The 12,953-nt window shown below is 46.6% G+C and overlaps 1 protein-coding gene across 2 annotated transcripts in view; it reads left to right on the top strand.

Annotated features, from left to right (window-relative positions):
* AHRR (aryl-hydrocarbon receptor repressor) overlaps nucleotides 1–12,953 on the top strand; it is a 70,157-nt gene that overhangs the window by 44,593 nt on the left and 12,611 nt on the right. For both annotated transcript variants that reach the window (XM_036409611.2, XM_036409613.2), the window contains exon 5: nucleotides 8,477–8,566. In XM_036409611.2, the coding sequence (XP_036265504.1) occupies nucleotides 8,477–8,566 (90 nt within the window). The remainder of the gene's footprint in view (nucleotides 1–8,476; nucleotides 8,567–12,953) is intronic.

Below are 12,953 nucleotides of genomic sequence, written 5' to 3'. Positions count from 1 at the left end.
GTTGTCCAGGTGCTGGCCTTTCTATGCCATTCTCCCCTGGCCGGCTTCTCTTATATCCTGTCTGGTCCCCCCCTGCCTCCCCAGCTGCCTCAGCAGGTGGTGGGTCATCAGTCCAAACCCCTCACCTGCTTTTCCCTTTGCACCATTTTCATTCCTAGTATTTCCAGTTGATTTGTACTTCTTTTTGTTGTTGTTGTTGTTCTTGTTTTGTTTTGCTGGTAGCTTTTCTTACCTCCTCAGATATCTGTATTTGAATCATGCTCTGTGCTGCCCACGTACTGTGCATCTCCTGTGTGCTCTGTTCCTGCAGGTGTCTGACACCAGCTCCTCTGAATAGTGTGTGTGTTAGCTGAAGGTCAAGGGTCGGAGAGGAGGGTGGGGGAGGTTCTGGGTGGCGGTTTGCCTCCCCTTTAGAAAGGGGCACAGTGGGAGGAGACCCTGACCTGGGGTTTGCAGCAAAAGAGGAGGAGAGGAAGGTACCTGGAGGGCAGCTCAGCTCTGCACCTCCAGCCCTGCCCTGGGGTCCCACCAGGCAGAGACTGTCCGCAGACAACCTAGAGGGGCAGCAGTGTAACTTAGAATGGGTTACTCCCACCTGTTCTCTGCCTTCCCAAATCTCCTGCAAGCTGCAACCTTCATCCCAGCTGCCTTGGGCTTCTGGGAGGAGCCGGACCCAACTGCCGTCTTTGTGGCCCTCTCACCCTCAGACAGTTGCATCCTTCAGGAACTGCTCTCAAGCGCTGTGGCTGCTTCATGGCAGGGAGTCAAGCCGGAGTGTACTGTTTGTGGGATCTATAAACAGCCAGTGATTCCGCTCCCCGAGCAGGAACGCCGCTCGCACGCATGCTGGCTGGCCGAGGAGAGGCCCAGCGAGTGATCTGGCTCCAGGAGGCCGGGCCAGCTGCCTGACACCCGCGGGTTGGTGCCCGCTTGCCCGCTGGCTCGCGTGACTAGAGTGGCCTGGCCTTGTGTTGTTGCTCAGTGACCTTGGCAACGGCTCTCGGGGGACTTCTCTGCTCCCCGCAGCCCTTTATTCCAGAGGAGCAACAAGGGGCTGTGAGAATTGTTCCTTTTCCCTCTCTTTTTCCTCTGCCATGACCTTGACAGATCCATCTCTGAAATGCTTGCTGCTTTTTTTTCTTCTTTTTTTTTTTCCTTTTTGCCACAGGGCTGGAAGAGATCAGGATATTCAAAGGATTGGCCAAAGGAAGTCCTGTCTTCCTCAGATGTCCCTTTTCCCCCAAAAGGGGCTGAGGGTGGCAACAGTGTCAGTGGCCAAGCCGGCCTGGAGGCCTGGGCACCTCAGACCCTATCTGTGAAGTGGCAGGTGCACGTTGCGTGACGCTCAGTAATTGAATGTAGATGTGATTATTTTCCCCTTTTAAAAAAAAGCGGTCTTAAGCTTGGGGCCAAATCCCTTTTTCCACTTGGAAAAGTGATCTCATTTTCCATGTACCATGTTTAAAAAAACACACACAAAAAAAAAACCTCTTGTAGGATTAAAAAGAGAGAGAGAAAACAAACAAATGCTCGCGATGCATATTTGAAGGATGGTCCCACATGTGTAAAAGTATTTGGCGCGAGGTCTCTGGACCAGAGAGTCAGTCTGATATTGAATCCATATGACTCGGCAAACAGCATTTTATGGTCTTTCATCTTTTTTTAAGTTTCTGCTTTGTGAGTTAAAATTAAGGTTGTTTTGGTTGTGACTAATCTCATAAAATCTTTTTTAAGAAGGCATTTTATATGCTCAAGCCTTGAGCATTTCTTTGCTCTTTGAACTATTATTAGTAGGACATCAGTACGCTGCAACCTCAGCATTGGGAGAAGCTGCGGGGGAACCGGTGCCAGGCCCTGGTGCCCACTTCCTCCACCCGGGCTGCTCCCAAGTTGCTGGGCATGGAGGATGGGGCTACCCAAAAGCTGCAGGTGGCTGCACCCTTTCAGCTTGCCCAGGAGATGGACTTGAGGTCCCTCGAGAGCACTGTTGTCCGGCACTCGGACTCTGACCCCTGCTCTTTTAGCATATGTTTTCTGGACCACACAGCCCGCTGATTACATCACGTTTTCGCTTTTTAGCGATTTGCTGTGATAGCAAAGAGTTGCTCTGAGAGTCTGTTAGAATTGGCACCTTATCTTCCAACAGCTTCTCGGTGGACCCCAGCATTGCCCTACCTCTGCCCAGATCCTGGGGATGGGCTGCAGGGGATGGATGGAGTCAGTGTTAGATGAGTGTCCTGCAGGGTCCCCCATCCTGGGATGTTGTTGCTGACTCCTGAACAGGCATGAGCCGTTGTGGTGACAGCCCTCCATCCACTGAGCACCTGCGAGAGCCAGGCATTGAGCTTTCCTGGTTTGTCTGAGTGTGCCCCTGTCCCACCTGGGAAGTGGATGGTGCCAGCCCTGTTCTCCCTGCTGAGGCCCTGAACCTGCATCCTCCATCACTACCAGCCCCAGAGCCTCAGCTGTGCCAGGGTCTGCCGAGCTCAGGGTGGGAACGATGTATGCACGAGTTCCCGTCAAGTCCAGGTGAGTGGCAGCGCCGGGGTTTCTGAGATGGAGCACGTTGAACCATTGCAGGGCGGCCGTGAGATGCAGGCTGCATGCCAAGACACCATCTGTTCTTTTAAAAAGATTTCCCGCTCTGAGGGTGGCGGTGCATTTAAGCCTCCCAATGAACCTCTTTTATCCAGGCAGAATGGCAGGGAAGAGCAAAGTGTTGAAGTGAATGTCATTTTTACCTCGATATCTCACTTCTTGAAAATGCACTCACTGTCTTACTGGTACCCCTATCGTCACAGCAGCATCATTCACAGCAGCCAGAAGTGGAAGTATCCCAAGTGTCATCAATGGGTGAATGGAGAAGCACAATGTGGTCCTTCCATGCACTGAAATACTGCTCAACTTTAAAAAAGGAATGAAATTCTTTTTCTTTTTTCTTTTTTTAAAATATATTTTATTGATTTTTTTTTACAGAGAAGAAGGGAGAGGGATAGAGAGCCAGAAACATTGATGAGAGAGAAACATCGACCAGCTGCCTCCTGCACACTCCCTACCGGGGATGTGCCCGCAACCAATATACATGCCCTTGACCGGAATCAAACCTGGGACCTTTCAGTCTGCCCGCTGACGTTCTATCCACTGAGCCAAACCGGTTTTGGCAGGAAGGAAATTCTTATATATGTTACATGGACCTTGCGGTCATTATGCTGAGTGCGATAAGCTGATCCCAAAAGGACACATCCTGTGTGAATGTGCGACCCTTAGAGTTGCCCAGTTCATAGAGACAGAAAGTAGGAGGCCAGGTGGCAGGGCTGGGGAAAGGGAGCAGGGAGTTTAATGGGCTCAGAGTCTCAGTTTGAGACGATAGAAAAGTTCTGGAGATGATGGTGGGTATGGCTGCACAGCGATGTGAATGCTAGTGCGCTTGATGCCAACATATGGTTAAAGTGGTTCTATGTTATGTAAATCATACCGCAATTTAAGAAATTTAGTTTTAAAAGCTGTCATAAAAATGCACGGCCTTGTCTGGGTTGGTGGTCTGAGGGACACAGAAATCTGACCATAGTGGGCCCCTTCGTGGTCACAGGTGCTAACGGTAAAGGCGCTTAGGAACAACCTCCGGGCTGGGGCACGTGGAAGAGACAGTCTTATTCTTTTTTTTTTTTTTTTTAATATATATTTTATTGATTTTTTTACAGAGAGGAAGGGAGAGGGATAGAGAGTTAGAAACATCGATGAGAGAGAATCATCGATCAGCTGCCTCTTGCACACCCCCCACTGGGGATGTGCCTGCAACCAAGGTACATGCCCTTGCCCGGAATCGAACCCGGGACCTTTCAGTCCACAGGCCGACGCTCTATCCACTGAGCCAAACCGGTCCCAGGGAGACAGTCTTATTCTTAAGTAAAATGTCTCTGAAGTGGCCCAGGACACAGTTGTGGGGAACATCCACACTCGATGATTACCAGGCAGGGGACGTGAGCCTTTGAGCCCAGGGCTGATCTATTTAGGACAGTGGTTGGCAAACCGGGGCTTGCGAGCCTCATGCGGTTCTTTGGCCCCTTGAGTGTGGCTCTTCCACAAAATACCACGTGCGGGCGCGCATGTACAGTGCGATTGAAACTTCGTGGCCCATGCGCAGAAGTCGGTTTTCGGCCTGGGCAAGTCTATTTTGAAGAAGTGGTTCTAACGCCGAGCCACACTCAAGGGGCAAAAGAGCCACATGTGGCTCTCGAGCCACGGTTTGCCAACCACTGATTTAGGAGAATGCCCAGATAATGCAGCTTTTTGCACTCTCCACTCAGCCTTCTTCATGTCCCGGTGTCTGACCCAAATGCCAGGGTAAGAGCTGTGTCCTGTCTGCACTCATCAGACCAAGCAATTCAGGTCTTTTTGATAAATGATACAAACAAATAACTTTCAAATGTTTTGTAGGTTTTTCCCTAAGAAATACTGTGTGTCTGAGAACAGAGGCCTTGGGGAGACTGTGGCACATTCACAAACACTGGAATAAGGAGGCCTCGGCAGACACTGCACATCCCACTCCACTCAGAGACGTTAGGACAGTGGGACCAGGCATTCTCCGTGGAGCCGAACAGAAATTGAAATGACAAATGGCACCGTCTGTTTAGTTCCCGGAGACACTGTGGCAGACACCTGTGTTGCGCGGGTCAGCTTCCCATTCTTTAGAAGCACATCGGGGTCCAGGGAAGGGTTGCTGATAGTGGGCTTTGGGATAATTTGTGGTCATCGTCTCTGGCTGGACCATTGGAAGCAGCAGCCACAGCTGCAGTGCCACGTGAGCTGGGATTTCTTGTTCAGAAAACTCAGCACAGGGTCTAAAGCACATTGTGAAGTCACTGCCCTGGGGTTTGCATCTCTGTGCCAGGAAAGTCATCTGAACCATTGAAATTAGGCAACGAGCCCAACCAGAGTGAGGCTCAGTCGGTTGAGCATTGTCCCATTCACCGAAAGGTTGCTGGTTCGTTCCCTATCATAGCACATACCTGGGTTGTAGGTATCACCTCTCTCTCTCTCTCTCTCTCTCTCTCTCTCTCTCTCTCTCTCTCTCTCTCTCTCTCTCTCTTTCTGTCTCTGTCTCTCTTTCCCTCCCTCTAAGACTGTCCTTGGGTGAGGATTAGAAAAGAGGAGAAAAGAGGAAAGAAGAGGGAAGGAAATGGAGGGAAGGAAATGGAGGGAAGGGAAGGGAAGGGAAGGGAAGGGAAGGGAAGGGAAGGGAAGGGAAGGGAAGAAAGGGATTTAGTTTTGCATCTAACAGGCACCAGTCCTGACTGCCTGGGGTCATCTCGCTTCCCAATAGTTTTCAGGCTGGTTTTAACTGCTTCCCTCTCCAGTAGAACTGTATTTTCACAAGCACTGTGGCCTTTCCTTTCTGAATGATGCTTTCATGGTTGACGTGTTGGAATGAGAGAGCCATCGGGCCTCACTCTCTCCATCCACGTAACCAGCTGTCTCAGATACATCTCTGTAAAGGACTTTCCTTTCCCCACTGGCCCGAGCCAGCACCTCCACTGTAGACTGCCTGTCTGTCCTTACCCCACAAAGCCTTCGTTACCATGGCCTTCGAGTCAGCCGGGAAGGCAGTCAGCATAAGTCCTACAGTTTGTTTTTTTACCAGGATTGCTTTTGCAAGTCTGGGTCCTTTGCGTTTCCAAATAAATTTTAGAATTAGATTCTCAATTTCTATAGAAAGAAAAAACCTACTATAATAGTATTGGGATTGCTTTATATCTATAGATTAAGTTAGGGGGACTTTCCATCAGGAACTTGCATATCTCTCAGTGTGCTTAGGTCTCCTCTCTGCACTGTCATTGTTTTCAGCATGTAGGTCTTGCACGTGTCTTATTAGATTTTTTTTCCTAGGTTATTATTTTTTTTTAATCTTTATTTCATCTAGGCCTGAAGTCGTCTTTGTGGGATAGTTTTGATTACAACTTCAATTTGTTTAATAGATATTGGGCTATTTAGATTTTCTAGTTCTTTTTATATGACTTTTTTTTTTAGTGTTTTTCAAGAAGTGTGTTCATTTCATTTAAATTGCTTACTTCATTGAATATCAGTCTTACTATTCTTTTAATATCTATAGGATCTGTAATAATGCAGTCTTTAAAATCCTGGTGTCAGTAATTTGTGCTTTCCTTGATCAAGCTTGCTAGGGGTTTACAATTTTATTAATCTTTTCAAAGAACCTAAGTTTTATTTTATCGATGACCTTTATTATTTGACTGCTTTAGACAAATTTCTTTGATTTTTGCTCTTATTCTTACTTTTCTTTCCTTCTACTTACTATAGATTTCATTGGCTTTGTTCCCTAGTTTCTTGAGGGAGGGTTTTACACTTTTCCTTTTTAAACAGTCATTTTAGGCTCACTGGGACTTCATGTTGCCTTTCTGTTTAAAAATAACTTGAAGTTTACCATGGATTGTTCAGCTCTGCTCATTCCTGTTGCTCTCCATCATTTTTTAGATGTGTGGGGATTGGATCGTGATGTCTGCCATTATCTTAGGCTGCCTAGAAATATCCAGTATCAGTAATTTAAAAGCTCTTAGAAGTTTATAAACCCTCATAGGAAAATTAGCACATGACCTGCATGGACAATTTACCTAAGAAGAAATACAAGTTACTGGTAACTGTTTGAAATGTTTTCAATCTCTTTGATAATGAAAGAAATGAAAGTCCTAGTAATGGTAAAATAATTTATCACATCAAATTCGCAAAGGTTTGAAAAAGAAAATACAAAAAGAGAAAATACCCAGATTGCCAAGAATTAAGAGAAGTGAGTATTATGATATACTGTGGAAGGCCACAGACTTAATGAAAGTTAATATAAGTCTGTGTTTTAAAGATACAAGTTGAAATATTTATGAACCCCCCTGACTGGGTGTCTCAGCCTCCTTTGACTCCAGCTCCTGTGCTGGCAGAATGAAGTCACAACCGTTCCTGCCTCGTGGAGGCGACGTGAAATTGAATGAGACATTTCACACAGAATGCCTGACCCCATGGGTATCCACACAGTCTGTGCTGTCCTGTCCTTGCTTGATCATGGTGATGGCGATGATGGAGAAGATGCTAGATAGATGGTAGATAGATGATTGATAAATAACTAGATTATAGATAGATAATAAATACATGGATGATGGATGGAATGTAGATGATAGATAGATAGATAGATAGAAGAAAATAGATGATATAGATGGTAGATAGATGATTGATAAATAACTAGATTATAGATAGATAATAAATACATAGATGATGGATGGAATGTAGATGATAGATAGATAGATAGATAGATAGAAGATAATAGATGATAGATAGATGGTAGATAGATGATAGGTAGATACTCACTGGTCATGCAGTTAGGTCCTATGTGTATCTTCACTAGTGACAGCTCTGGAAGCCATTGCAGGATTGAGAGAGCTTGCTTTGCAAATGGAGACTTTAAGTCAAGTATAACAGCCACATCCCTACTTTTTCTCCACACACACAAAGTGCACAATGATTATAGATATAACAGATTTAATGCTCCTTGTGCAATTTCAATTGTGCACTGGGCCTCTAGTATTTAAATAATTTAAGCCCAAATATGCTAACAGCCATTAAATAAACGACACAGAACTAAAATCTACCCATTTTCACTAACCATCTCCCCAGAATACACCTAAACTGGATGATCTAAGAGGTGAGGTGAACCAAACTCTCAAGGGACACATGAACCCCATCTTAAATAAGTGGGTCCAGAAAAATGAAAGCAGGGGGAGGGGGCCAACTTATGTCTGATGATTATGTGCACTTGACCCCCCAAATTAGAGAAGTTTACAGTCTGGCTTTTCCTTAAGTATGGAATACATTTATGAAAAACTCCCCAGTGAAATGAATCAGTTCATAGCATATAAAGTTACGATCAGATATATTTACCCCACGTGTGCCAGTGATTCTGCATCAGGAAATCTATCCCTGTAAGTCACCACATTAATAGACTAACAAAAATGTGTGAGGTTATTTCAGTAGGTACAGAAATATCACTTCATGGAGTTCAACACTTTTTCTTAAAGCACTTTAGAAAAAACAGAACACAGTAAAGAAGGTGAACACATGAGGAAGTCACACAGGTGAAACGAAAGGCTTGTGTTTAGTTTCAAGTACTGATGGTGTGTCATCTTGTCCTGATGACGTTTACTTTTTGTAGAGTAAATTTGTGATCATTGCAAGAACAATAACCCAGGTCTTGAGCCTCATAAACCATGACCAAATGCCCATGTCATGTGCTAACTGGGGACCTGTTGCAAAATGGTCATAAATAAATGGACAGTAAGCACTACTGGGGATTATGAATGCGGACTACAAAGCAGAGGAGAAAAGGTTGAAAGCTCAAGCAAAACAAGGCTCGTAGTAATTTATTTCGAGTGATTGCATGAATGCATCTTGAGGCCAACTAGGTTTTTGTTTCTTCCAGTCCCTGGACGGCTTTGCGCTGGTGGTGAGTGCGGAAGGGGTGATATTTTATGCATCAGCGACGATCGCGGACTACCTGGGCTTCCACCAGGTGAGCAAACCCTCTCTCTGCCCTGTGGTAGGTCCCGTTACCTGTAATCGCTCATTCTTCAAGGTTTAAACATCTCCAAAATCACGCTTTCCTTATCACTGGGGTTTTATCAGTTAAGCATTTGTCTGGGGCTCAGTCATGGCAAGAGATGTGACGGTGTCCAGAGTGTCCTGAATCTAAACAGCAGCAACAGTGCTGCCTGTGGCACAGCCCTTACCCTCATCATGCTCTGGCCAGTCTTTGCCAGCAGCATTGATGGATGCCTCAAACACCAGAACAAAGTGTGTTCTGGACACACCCTCCTGGGTGCGTAGATAATCCACTCGGAATGCTGCTGCAGACCAGCCAGGGGGGTGGTTCCAGACATTGGGGCCAAGAGCTGTGGCCAAGGCCCATCCCATGCTGGGACCCAGAGGGCAGCTCCTCTAAGAAAAGGTGCAATGAGAAGTCCCCCCAAAACCCAGGAAAGGAAAAGAACCCTCCTCTGTGTGGCAAGGGCACTGGCCCCTGTGACACTCCTGAGAGAAGTCCCCACACCAGCCCCACTACAGAGGAGGCTGCCTGAGGTGTTTCTCCCTTGGCTGCACTCAGCAGTGTGTGACAATACACCCTGTCCATATCCTGCGATGAGTCTCTCATTCCTAGGACAATACAAACACCAGGCGTGGCCAGCTTAGCCCCGGTGCCCTCCCTGTCCACTGTCCCCTCCTGTACATCACAGAAGCTCTGGGGTGCCTCATTTACACAGTGCTGCTCACCCCTAAGTGGCCAGTAGATTGGTGGGCAGGGCAAGGATGTGGACACGACTCGAATCTAGCCCCCAGTGGTGACGTTTTAACGGACTTCCCTCAATTGCTTCTGCAGGGCTGAGTCTAGAGAGACGTGTTTGGTTTGCCTTTTTGTGCTGTCACCAAGAGTTGCCCTGCGAATTCTTTAGCTGCTATTCGGAGGTCTTAGCGAAGACGCTGGCTCGGTGATCAAGGCAGGGGTCCTGTAGAGCAGCCTTGGTTCCAGGTCTGAGCTTGTCATTGGACCTTTGTTTTATTGGAGCTTGGATATTTCCCTCCAAGAGTTAGAAGTTAAAAGAAAAAAAAAAGTTTTGCCTTTTATTATAAGGAAATTGTTTCCAAATGCCATTAAATCAGGCATTGACTCTAATTTATGCAAAATATTTCATAAAAATCTGAGGACAGCTTTGAGCTATTGTGAGCTCCTTGTGCAGAATGATTTACAGAGTCGGGAGCCAGGTTCTTCCTATCTCAGCCTGAGCCCATTGTCTATCTCAAGCCCAGTACTTTTTGTGGTGAATACATGGGTTTAGGTGCGTATTTCAGCCGCCATTTTTTGGTGGAAGAAGTTGTCTGTCCGCACACGGGGCAGCGGGGGAGGCCGTCCCCGCGTGAGCCAGGGCTCTTGTGGAGCCTGTGGACTTTGCACGAAAAAGTGAAGATAACTGCTGGCATGAGGATTTTGTTCAAGTAATTTGCTTTTATTCTTAACTCCATAATGATGGTTTAAAGCTAAAATAATGGCTGCTTTTACTTGATCAAAGCCATGTTTTTGTCTATTTGAATAATTGCTATGTTATTCTCTGCCTTCCTCGCATTTTTCCCACCATTTACTTCCCTTGACCTCACTTCCTAGGAATCAAGCTCTAGGAGGTTAAGAAAGAAGAAGGGCGGTCAGATGTGCCACACTAATTATTACAATACAGATCCTTGTTTCCTCAAACTGAAAATATTGACATTTAATGTCTTCAAATTGGCCTCAGTCAGGAATGCCTTTTCCGGTTTTATTATGCCCTTCTCTGAGGTCATCTGTCCCCTGTTTTGGTTGAGCCGCAGACTCATACCTCATGTTAATTCCACACATACCTTTCATTAATAACTATGGTGTGGCAATGACGAACAGCACCCATGGAGACCTGTGGGCGGCTCACTGCCTCCCGGGCTCTGTAAGGCTTGGGGTCACTGACTAAAACTCATGAGGGAATAATGGGAACCCAGTGAGAACCATGACTGCTCAGTGCTCAGAGGTTAGCCTACTCTTCCTTAAACAAAACCATAGAGGGGGAAATGCCATCTGTCTGCAACAGGATGGGAAAATACCCAATCTTCAGTAAGGACTCAAGAATATGAAACAATCTTTAAAGAAATTAAAGAAGATCCAGATAAATTGAGGGATAGGCCATATTTATGACTTGGAGGACCCAATCTATATATATAAAAGGCTAAGTGACCAACCGTTCATCCATCTGACCATCTGACCAACCGACCTGCCAGTACATATGATGCACACTGGCAAATTAAAAATAAATATTGACTCGCGCATGCACGATACATATAAAGCTCTCGCTGGTGCTAATCGCACTTGTGTGTTTCAATCTGCACTTTCAATTGTGAATTTGGTTGACACTTTTATTAGAGAAAGGGCAAATAGCAATATTAAAATATTTCTTCTAATTAATTTCCTTTCAATGTGCATGAATCTGTGCACAGGGCCACTCTTAATATCATAAAGATGTCCGATCAAGTTATAGAATTAATGACATTGCCATAAAAACTGAGCAGCTCTTCTGGAAAATGGCAAGCTAATCAGAGGTGCAGAAAGCTAAGGTGATCTGAGCAGGTTAAGGGAGGGACTTTGGGGACCTATAATCCTGGATATACTTCCTACAAAACTCAGTAGTTAAGAGATTATGGCCTCAGTGCGAGCACAGACAAATGGACCCACAGGGAACTGGCAGTCAGAGCAAACGGGTGTGCACACATGATAAAGGCGGTCCTGCCGGTGATGAGGAAATGGTCAATGAATGGAGCTGGGTGAACCAGATCTACTGGCAGGAAAACAAATCTTGATTCTTGCCTCACACCATACACAATACATATTAGGTGGGTGTAGGAGTTTCTAGGAGATAACAGAGCAGAAGTAGGAGATCTATGGGGAAAGATTCCTTAGGACAAAATCCCATCCTTGCGGAAAGATTGATGAATTCAACTGTGTTAGATCCGTTAGGAGAGCGGGAAGGCAGGCCAGGGAGTGGAGATGCTTGCAGTAGAACACACCCAATAAAGTCCTGGTGACCAGAACAGACAGAGAACGAACGCTGACAAGTCAGCATGACGGCTCCATGGAAAATGGAGAAAAAAGACACAAATGGCCAACACGCACGCAAACACACGACACGTGTACACACACACTCACATCTAAAGACCAATAAATCTGTGAGATGCTCAATTTCCTTAGATTTCATGATGTGGAAATTAAAACCACACTAAGAAACCATGACACATTTGCCACAGAGGCTCAAACGAGAAGGGCTGAAGTGCCGAATGCCGGCGAGAATGGGAAGCAACTTGGCTTTTGCACTCGCCACAGCGAGGGTGTGACTTGTGCGCTCACTTTGAAGAGCTGTTTGGCATCATCTCCTGAAGCTGAACTTTGGCCTCCATGCCCGAGTAATTCCACGCGTGGGTGTGCTCTCAGAGACGCAGCCGCGTCATGCCAACGGGCCCAGGCAGGGAACAGCCCAAATATCCGTCAGCCTGAGAGTGGTTTCGCCAGAGGTGGGGTACTATACAGCAAAATTCATACAACGATGGGGTGAAACTCAGTAGTTAAGATAGTATGGCCTTAGTGGGTGAATGGACAGGCACACATGTGGGTGAATGGACAGGCACCAAGGAGCACAGCACACAGCGCTCCATTTACGAGCAGGCCAGCGTGCCCGCCCCTAGGAAGGAGAGAGTGAGAGGCTCACAAAGTGCGATGGGTGTCCTGCTTGCTGATTGGGCGGCGGTTACACGGGGAACTCAGCATGCTGTATATTTATGGCATGGTACTTTCCAGCCTACAAGTTATCCTGGAGTCACAAAAGTGTATTAGGAAAACATCCCTGTGGGTACTGCACTTGATAGAGCCCCAGCTAAGGTGAGAGCCATCAGGGGAGCTGGAAGCCACCAGGTGAGACAAGAACCTTCGGGTGAGGTGGGAGCTGCCAGGTGAGGTGCGAGCCAGCAGGACTGAAACTGGAGGGGAAGCCTGGTGTGTCCCCTCCCACCAGGAGCTGGTCTCTGTTTGTTGGTCCCACATTCACATCCAGAGCCCCTGACCCTGGACGACCCTGACCAAGGGCAGCACCACTTCTGACCTCTGTGTGAAAACAGTCTGTTTGGACTGTGGGTGCACAGAGATTGGGGTCCAACTCTGAGTTACGATCACATTCCTGCTCTGCCTCCCTGAGGGTGTCTTATTTGACATTCCGGCATCCCAGCTGGCCTTCGCCAGAGTTACAGGAAGGAGAAGTCATGGGAGATGTGTACCGGCCCTTGTCATTTATCAGCAGACTCTGAGGATGTTTTCACCTACAATAGCTACAGTCTTCAGG

This window comes from Pipistrellus kuhlii, unplaced genomic scaffold (genome assembly GCF_014108245.1).
Source record: "Pipistrellus kuhlii isolate mPipKuh1 unplaced genomic scaffold, mPipKuh1.p scaffold_m20_p_4, whole genome shotgun sequence".
NCBI classification, from domain to species: Eukaryota; Metazoa; Chordata; class Mammalia; order Chiroptera; family Vespertilionidae; genus Pipistrellus; species Pipistrellus kuhlii.
This window is presented reverse-complemented; position numbering and strand designations above follow the sequence as displayed.